This window comes from Dictyostelium discoideum (assembly GCF_000004695.1).
Source record: "Dictyostelium discoideum AX4 chromosome 2 chromosome, whole genome shotgun sequence".
Lineage (NCBI taxonomy): Eukaryota > Evosea > Eumycetozoa > Dictyosteliales > Dictyosteliaceae > Dictyostelium > Dictyostelium discoideum.
The window spans coordinates 924384-934383 of NC_007088.5; the positions used below are offsets into that span (position 1 = coordinate 924384).

Here is a 10000-nt window from a genome sequence, read left to right on the forward strand (position 1 = left end):
TAATAAATTATTTATTATCGTAAAATCATTGTTAATTTTTGTTTATTGTAAATTAGTCTAATTTTTAATATTATAATATATATAAAATAATCTATTCATTATCATTGAAACATTTATCATTTTTGTTAATTGTAAATTAATATTTCATTAAATTCTATTTATTGTATCTAATCACTGTTATTGTTAAACAATTATTTTCTAATTTTTTAAATAATTTTTTAAGATTAAAATAAAACTTTTTTTAAATTATACAAATTATTTCATTATTTTTATTTATTCAGACTTATTTCACCATGTTGATATTTTATAAGGTTTGCCGGATATTAAAATTTCAGCAGAGTGAAGAAAATCAATTTATCTGGGGCTTGTGGGTTCGTCGCCTCTAAAATAATACTAATAATATGGTTTTTTTTAAAAAACTATAATATTATAGTTTTAATATATATATCAATGTATAAAATAAAACCTATTATAATAAAAACACATTATTTTGTTTATTATATATTGATATTTAAATCAGAAAAGGGTTAATATTTTAAAAATTAAAGTTTAAATGCAGACATATCATAAAATCATTTATTAATTTTGTTAAGTGGTTGTGGTATTAATAAACAATAATGTAATTTATCAAAATCTACAATAAATTATTAATTATCACATAAAACTTTTTTTTAATGAATAATAAAAAAATAAAAACATTTATTATTAATTCTGTTTAAATAATATAAATACTATTCATTAATCTTAATAATTAAAAAAGTTTATTGTTTTTAAAACTATAAAATTATAGTTATCAAAAATGATACATATTCAATATCATTATAAAAAAAATTTTTTTTTTTTTTTTTATTTTTTTTTTTCTTTTTTTTTTTTATTTTCTAGTTATGTACTTAATACCAAAAAAAGGTTATTTAAATAATTAATTCTAAGGATCCTTGATTTTTTTTTTTTTTTTTTTTCTAAACAATATTTTATTTTATTTTTAGTTTTAGTTTTAAACACATTTAAAAATCTAGATTTTATTTTCATTTTTAAAAACACATTTTACAGATATACCTTTGTTTGTATAAACATATACCATTAATGGTGAAGTTACAGTTCTACGTGGCCATATTATTTTTCTTTTATTATTGTAGTATTCCGATAAACCATCTGTTTCATTGATTGCATGTTTTAATAATTTTAAAAGAGATTTCGTTGTAATATTCAAAACTTTTGCTGCATCTGTTTGTTTTAACGAAAGTAGTTCTTCAGTAAATATTATTTCTTTATAATTCTTCAAGCCACCACAATTTTCATAATAATGGTTTAAATAAAAAACATTTTGTTTTAAAAAATCCTCTATTGGTTTTTCAGGGTACTTTGGTGCTATTTTTCTAATTACCATTGGTAATTTTTTTTCCATCTTTAATTCTTTATTTTCTTTTTTGCAATAGATTTTATTTTTCATTTTATACATATGGCACTGATGTTATTGTAATCATTTTTCCTTTTTATATTTTTTTTTTTAAAATTTTTTTCCTTAATATTTTTTTTTTTAAAATTTTTTTTTTTTTTTTCAAACAAACCTTTTTGTTTTTGAGAGGTCAATTAATCATTAATGAGATTTTTTGCAGTTTATTGTGTATTGTTTTAAGCAAGAAGATTTCAAAACATCACTTAAAAAAATAAGAAAAAAATAAAAAAAAAAATAAAAATAAAAATAAAAAAAATTAATAATAATAATAATAATAATAATAATAATAATAAAATGGGTACTTTATAAAAATAATTAATATTAATGTTTAAAAAAACTAACTGGGAGCTTTTGTCGTATTATAAGTTAATAAAAAAAAAAAAAATTTTTTATTTTTTTTTTTATTTTTTTATTTCTTTTTATTATTTTTTGTTATTTACCAAAGTGGATAATTTAAATAAATCCTAACTTCTTTTATTTTTTTTTTTTTAAAAACATTTTTTTTTTTTTTTTTTTTTAAAAATATTTTTTCTTTTTTTTTTCTACACAATGATTTTTTTTATTTTCAGTTTTGTTCATTTTTAAAAACGCATTCTACAGATATGCCTTTGTTTGTATAAACATATACCATTAATGGCGAGGTTACAGTTCTACGTGGCCATATTATTTTTCTTTTATTATTATTATAATAGTATTTCGATAAACCTTTTTCATTGATTGCATGTTTTAATAATTTTAAAAGAGATTTCGTTGTAATATTCAAAACTTTTGCTGCATCTGTTTGTTTTAACGAAAGTAGTTCTTCAGTAAATATTATTTTTTTATAATTCTTCAAGCCACCACAATTTTCATAATAATGGTTTAAATAAAAAACATTTTGTTTTAAAAAATCCTCTATTGGTTTTTCAGGGTACTTTGGTGCTATTTTTCTAATTACCATTGGTAATTTTTTTTCCATCTTTAATTCTTTATTTTCTTTTTTATAAGAGATTTTATTTTTCATTTTATATATATATTTAATTTGGAAATGATTCTATTGTAATTATTTTTTCCTTTGCATATTTTTTTTTTAAAATTTTTTTTTTTTTTTTTAATTTTTTTCCTTTGTATATTTTTTTTTAAAATATTTTTTTTTTTTTAAAATTTTTTTTTTTTTTTTTCAAAGGTGCCTTTTTGTTTTTTAATATTCAATGGTTGATTGAGATTTTATGCAGGTGCACAAAACATAATCAGATAAAACCCTTTTTTTTTAAAAAAAAAAATTTAAAAAAAAAAAAAAAAATTGAATTTTTTTTATTTTCGCAAGTTGGTTAAAAAAATCAAAAAATATTTTCGAAACACAATAAAACTCGCATCTCAAAAAACCATTTAATTATAGATATTTTGAAAAAAAAAAGAAAAATTATTTTGTTTTTTTATTTTTTTGAATTTACAATTTTTCAAATTTTAATCAAATTTTTAGATAAAAATTTTTTGATTATTTTTTTATTTTTTTTTACTTTTTTTATGAAAGGGCGCCAGTAAATTATCCAAATAATTTTTTCAATAATTTTTTTTTTATTTTTTTTTTTCAAATTAATTCAAATAAAACACCCAAAAATCAAACTCATATATTTCAGATTATTAAATTCAGAATATTTTTATTATTAATTAATTGGTCGATTTGTTTTTTTCATTTAATAAAAAAATTTTAAACCAAAATTTTTGGACATTTTTTTTCTGTGTATGGTTATAAATAAAAAAAAATCTAAATTTATTTATATTTTTAAAAACATTTTGCAGAAAAAAATAAATACGTTACATTTTCCCCCAATTTTTAGATTTTAATTTTTTACAAAAACTATAAAATATATTTTATAACTCGATCTTTTTCAAAATAACTTTTTTTGTTCAGAATTAATTCAATTATTCACAGAAAGGTCCAATATTTTTTATTTATTTAAAATTTTTTTTATTTATTTTAAAAAATATTTCACGCTTTTGTAAGTTTCATAAATTTTCACAAAATTCTTTAAATATAAACAGAATATTCTCTTTTTATTTCATTCTATAATATCATTATTTAGAAAATCCCTTCACCAATAAAATCTAAATCTTCATTAGCAGACTACACCTTATATCGACATTGATTATATAGTATTTTTAGGGCATATGGGGACAAATTCATTAATGCAAAAGTGAACTTTGTGCTTAAGTGGTGTGGGCTTTTGTATATATTAGGTTCCAGTAAATAGATTGTCTTTTGGTTGTAAACTCAATTTTTTGGCTTTCAAGGTGAAGCGAATAAAACAAATTGAAAAAATTGGAAAGTAATGTTTGTGCACAAGCACTCAGATCTGAGTGTTTGTGTACATAGCCATTGTAATAAGCCCGTATATTAATACAAAACACTCCTTTTAAATTTTTTTGAATTTGGTTTGCTTTGCTATTCCTTGAAATCACATGTTGAGTTTACTATCAAAAGACAATTTTTTTTCTGTGTCCTGAATAGTTAGAATTATAAGCTTTGAGAGTGACGGTTGGATAAGATTTTTTGGTAATCTCCCACTCAAAGCATATGTTTTAAGATTCCGCACCTTATATACTTTGAAATCTCTATATCCGAAACGTTTATAATATGCAGTATAAAAACAATGCATTTAAAAAATTATAAAAAATAGAACAAGTAAAATTTATTTTCTTCTTAGGATACTTTAAAAAAATAGGAACTAGATAAGTAGATTTACTTATCTAATTCCTATTTTTTTAAAAAAAAATAAAAAGGTAATCAAGATTTAATTCATTATAGTCATTGAAAATAGAATAAAATTCAATTAAATTTTAGGGCAATGGACCTTTCTGTGAATAATTGAATTAATTCTGAACAAAAAAAGTTATTTTGAAAAAGATCGAGTTATCCCGGAAAAGATCAATCTTTTCGCGAAAAATTTTTCATGTTTCATATTATTTTTTTTTTTTAATTTTTTTCATTCATTCACAATTAAAATAAAAAATATAATAAATAAATAAATAAAATAAATAGTATGATTGACAAAAAAAAATCAAAAATACCGGGGCTCAAATAAAGGATTTATTTTTTATATGTAGTTTTTTTTTTTTTGAAGTTCCTTATTTTTTTTCGAAGTTCATTTTTTTTATATTTTCTTTATTTCTCCATAAATACAACCAAATTTAATTCTACGATAGGTCTTAACAAATATTATTTAATATTATTTAAAATTTTTGTTTTAAATAATGTGTTTTATTAAAAAAAAAAAAAAAAAAACATATGAAAAGTGAAAAATTTTAAAAAAAAAAATAAACTTTTTTCGAAATAACTGAATTTATTCCGGGATAACTCGATCTTTTTCAAAATAACTTTATTTATTCAGAATTAATTCAATTATCCACTGATAGGTCCAATACTTTTTTTTGAAAAAATTTTTATTTACTTCTAAAAAAAAAATTTTTTTTTTCTTTTTTCTTAAATTCAAAAAAAAAAAATAAAAAAATAAAAAAATAAAAAATGAAAAATGAAGAAATAAAAAATGAAAAAAGAAAAATCATATAAACACTTTTATTCGACCTTCAGTGAATAATTGAATTTAGTCGAGTTATTTCGAAAAAAGTTTTTTTTTTTTTTTTTTTTTTAAATAAAACGCATTATTTAAAACAAAAATTTAAAATAATATTAAACAAAATTTGTTAAGACCAATCGTAGAATTTATTCGGGGATAACTCAATCTTTTCAAAAAAACTTTTTTTTGTTCAGAATTAATTCAATTATTCACTGCTTGTTCCATTTCTGTTTTTTTTTTTTTTTTTTTTTTTTTTTTTTTTGTGGATAATACTTAAGATTTTAAATAGAATTCAAAAAAAAAAAAATAAAAAAATAAAATAATAAAAAAATAAAAAAATAAAAAAAAAAAGTGATCGCATCCATTTTTATTTATATCATTTTGTTTATTTTTCTGTACTCTATTTATTTACACAAAATTTAAACCGATTATTTTTAAGATTTTTAAATAAAAAGGGTCAATTTTTTGGGATATTAAATTTTTTAAATTAAATTTTAAATATTTATTAATTTATTTAATTGTTTATTATTTTGACTATAAAAATTTTTAAATTAAATTTGAAATATTAATTCATTTGTTTTGTATTTATTTATTTATTTATTTATTTATTTATTTATTTATTTATTTTTTTATTTATTTTTTTATTTTTTTATTTTTTTGTTTTTTTATTTTTTTATTTTTTTATTTTTTTGTTTTTTTATTTATTTTTTTTTTATTTATTTTTTTTATTTATTTATTTTTTTTATTTATTTTTTAAGTAAATAATTTTTGTTGAAAAAAATCATTTCAACATAAAACAACCTATTCTGAATTATTTTATTTGTATGAAAACTAAAATGAAATATAAAATAAAAAAAAATTATTTTATATTAATTAATTTTTTTTTTTTTTTTTTTTTTTATTTTTTTTCTTTTTTTTTTTTTTTTTTTTATTTTTTTTTTATTTTTTTTTTTTTTTTTTTTTTTGAAAATTCAACCACATCACCCAATTAAATTAAATAAAAAAAAAACTCCAATAAAAAGCAGAAATACATACAAATTTTATACAAAAAGATAGTATTAAATAAAATTATTATAAATACAAAATAATTTAGAAAAAAATAAAATAAAATAAAAAAAAACAAAATAAAATAAAAAAAAAATAAAATAAAAAAAAATAAAAAAAAAATAAAAAAATAAACAAATAAAATTTATAATTGTAATAAGTGGTTCACCTAAAGAAATTTATAGCTAGACTATAATAAATATTAAAATGTTTTTAAAATTAGAACTTGTACCAGGTAAAAGTCTTGGAGACTTTATCCTAGGTATGTCAATATCAGAGGCATTAAATATTGTGAAACATAACAATGTTCAAATTAACACTGTACAAATTATTTTTAATGATAATGTATGTAAAAAATATCTAACATAATAACAACAACAACAATAATAATAATAATAATAATAATAATAATAATAATAATAATAATAATAATAATAATAATAATAATAATAATAATAACAAAATAATAATTAACTAATAATTGTTTATAGGATCCTTTAAGTTTAGATATAGTAATTAAATTAGTAGATGATGGTGTTTTATTAAGATTTGAACCAAAATCACAAAGATTAAAAGTTATTGAAATATTTGATGTAAAGAAATTATCATTAAGTTATAGGGGTTCAATTTTTAATCAAGAGGATCATACTGCAACATTTGTTGATATCTATTCAAAGTTTGGACCTTCATATCCTGGTGATTTTAATTTGGAGAAAAGCATTTATCATCTTCATTACCCAGTATGTATACTATTCTCTTTTTTTTTATTTTATTTTTATTTTATTTTTGTTTTTTTTAAATATTAACAAAATTAACAATAATAATATTTTAATTAATTTATATATTATTATTATTATTATTACTATTAGGGATTATCATTTAGCTTTAGAATACCTACAGCATTTAAGTCACTTTATCAAAGTAGCACAGAGCTACCAGTAGAGTTACCAGATGGTAGTACACCTTTGGTTGAAAAGATATTTGTATATAGTGGTTTGCAAATGAAAACACCTTTACCTGTAATTCCAATTCATAATGAAGAAATTTTAGTTTGTGTATGTTATTTTTATTGTTGCTTTTAATTAAAAATTATTATTTTGTATAAATCTATTGACTTTTTTTTATTTTTATTTTTATTTTTATTTAGCCAAATGAAGGAGTTTATTTTAGTAAAAGAAATTGTATTCTTACATTTAATTCAACTACACAAGATGTTTTAAGCGAACTTGGACCACCATCAAAAATTTATCATAAAGAAGAGGATAACATGAAGATTCATACAAATGTTGAAGGTTCAGTAGCACAAGATTACTTTTATAATTACTTTCATTTTGGTATTGATATCTTATTTGATATTAAAAAGAATACAATTAAAAAATTTATACTTCATACAAATTTCCCAACTCATTATGAATTTAATTTGTAGGTTTTTTACATTCTTTAATGATTTTTTTTTTTTTTTTTTTTACTAACTTGTAATGAATTTATATATATAGATATACAAAATGTTCATTTAAAATTATTAGCGATTTACAAACACCAAACTCATCATCAATTATTTTTAATACTATTAAAAGACATCTTTCAGGAAAACCAATTAATAACTTAACAATTACTCAATCGAACATATCACAAAAAAAGGAATTAAATTCTATTTTACCTTCAGATGCAAAAAATAATAATAATAATAATAATAATAATAATAATAATAATAATAATAATAATAATAATAATAACTATAACGAATTTCATCTTGAAACAGATATTAATTATGTTCACCCTGATCAAAAATGGGAAGAGGTTCAAAAAATATTTGGAAAGTGCGGAAAACCAGTTGTAAATAACAGAGGGTCTATTTCAAATCCATTTGGCTCAACTTATTTCTATGGTTATTCAGGTATTATCTTTGAAATCATGAAAAATAATTATATAGCTTCTGTCTGTTTATTTAATGATATCGAATCAAATAATAATAATTTTAATAATAATAATAATTTTAATAATAATAATAATAATAATAATAATAATAATAATAATAATAATAATAATAATAATAATAATAATAATAATAATAATAATAACATTTTTAATAATAATAATTTTAATAATAATAATAATTATAATAATAATATGGCTGATATAAGCAACAATTTAAATAATATGAATATGAATTACCAACCACAAATTAAAGGAAACCAAAAACAATAACTCCTTTGCTATTCCTTTAATGAATTATAAATAAAAGTACACAAATGGTTGATTAAAACATGTAAATAATCATTATATTTGTTTTGATTTTAAATTATTTTTATTTTTTTTTTATTAAGTCATTCGTTATTTTGTTTGTATTTTATTTTTATTTTTATTTTTATTTTTATTTTTATTTTTAGAAAATTATTATCATTAACAGATTTACAAAATGATTTCATTATTATAATTTCTATCTAATTGTTTATGAGGCATAACGATACAATTTGAAACGATGATTTCACCATTTGCTTGAGCACCAGCACCAAAAATAGTAACACCTCTTCTTTTATCTTGACTATAAAGGAATGGTGTATAGTTTGGAATACCTTCGATTCTTGCCCAAACACCAATTAAACTTTGCCAACCAATAATACTATAAATTATACATGCATGATCTTTAATCTCTGTTTGATCTAAAATAATTGAATGAATGACTCTAACACCTTTACCAATTTTAACATTTGGTCCAATATAAACATCTGGTCCAATCTAGGTTTTAATTTTAAAAATTAAATTAAAATAATTAATATGAAAAAAAGAAAATTATTATTTTCAAAATTATATTAATTTAATAAATAAATAATATTTACAATTGCTGATGGATCAACAGAAGCAGTTGAATCAATGATAACATTACCAATGATATTATTTCCTTTTTTTAAAACTTCTGGTTTTGTTTTTGCAAAATGATTTAAATAAAGTTCTTGACAATAAACTGATGAACCTGCATTTTTAATTTGTCTCCAAAATCCAACATATGGATAAACTGAAATAAATCCTGTACCTGCTAATGGAACGAAAATATCTTGTTCTAATCTAAGACGTTCAACATCAAATCCTTTTCTTGTAATTTCTCTTTGATTTTTAAAATAAAATTAGTATATTATTATTTATTAATTTTTTATTTATTTAAAAAATACATACGGATAATCAGTAGTAATATTTTGACCAGAAGTTTTTAAATCAATCATAGTTTTACCAATGACATCAAAGAATTGAGGTGAAAAACAATAGACACCGCAATTGATTAAATTTGAAACAAAAGTTTCAGGTTTTTCAGCGTAATGAAGTAATTCAGCAGTTTTTTCATCACGTACTAAACAACCATATTGATTTGCATATGCTGATTCTATCTCTGTACCCATTATTGTGCAAGATCTACCATGTTGTTTATGAAATTGTAAGAGATCGTTCAATGGGAATGCACAACATATATCAGAGTGTAATACAAAGATTTCTGATGGACCACCCTCTAAAATGATATCACGAAAATGATATAAACCACCTGCTGTTCCCAATACCTTCTCTTCATTGATGTAACGAATTGCAACATTCAATTGCTTTGATGTTTCACTTATAAATTTGGATAAAACACTCTCTTGAAAGAATCCAATCAATATAATCTCCTTCATATTTTCAACTTTTGAACATGCTTCAATATGATGATAAATCATTGGTTTACCTGCTATTGGGAATAATAATTTTGGTACATCTAATGAAAGAGGACGAAATCTAGTACCTTTACTTGGTCCACCAACTAATATTATTGCTTTTGTTGTTGTTGTTGTCATGTTTTATTTTATTTTTGTTTTTTTTTTTTGTTTTATTTTTATTTTATTTTATTTTATTTTATTTTATTTTATTTTATTTTATTTTATTTATTTGTTTATTTATACTATTTTCTATCTTTCTT

The 10000-nt window shown here is 19.0% G+C and overlaps 4 protein-coding genes across 4 annotated transcripts; 1 reads left to right on the forward strand and 3 right to left on the reverse strand.

The window, feature by feature from the left end:
• Nucleotides 1-1012: 1012 nt before the first annotated feature.
• On the reverse strand, nucleotides 1013-1450 carry DDB_G0271878 (hypothetical protein; the record flags this gene model as incomplete). Its single annotated transcript, XM_640337.1, has 1 exon — nucleotides 1013-1450. The coding sequence occupies one exon, from the start codon at nucleotides 1448-1450 to the stop codon at nucleotides 1013-1015; it is 438 nt and encodes a 145-aa protein (XP_645429.1).
• Nucleotides 1451-2021: 571 nt separating this feature from the next.
• Nucleotides 2022-2459, reverse strand: DDB_G0271872 (hypothetical protein; the record flags this gene model as incomplete). Its single annotated transcript, XM_640338.1, has 1 exon — nucleotides 2022-2459. One exon carries the CDS (start codon nucleotides 2457-2459, stop codon nucleotides 2022-2024), a length of 438 nt encoding a protein of 145 aa, XP_645430.1.
• Nucleotides 2460-6264: 3805 nt separating this feature from the next.
• On the forward strand, nucleotides 6265-8265 carry DDB_G0271880 (UPF0183 family protein; the record flags this gene model as incomplete). Its single annotated transcript, XM_640339.1, has 5 exons — nucleotides 6265-6402; nucleotides 6549-6797; nucleotides 6927-7112; nucleotides 7205-7479; nucleotides 7554-8265. 5 exons carry the CDS (start codon nucleotides 6265-6267, stop codon nucleotides 8263-8265), a joined length of 1560 nt encoding a protein of 519 aa, XP_645431.1.
• A 204-nt stretch (nucleotides 8266-8469) lies between these two features.
• Nucleotides 8470-9878, reverse strand: mpgB (mannose-1-phosphate guanylyltransferase; the record flags this gene model as incomplete). Its single annotated transcript, XM_640340.1, has 3 exons — nucleotides 8470-8796; nucleotides 8898-9162; nucleotides 9232-9878. 3 exons carry the CDS (start codon nucleotides 9876-9878, stop codon nucleotides 8470-8472), a joined length of 1239 nt encoding a protein of 412 aa, XP_645432.1.
• Nucleotides 9879-10000: the final 122 nt, after the last annotated feature.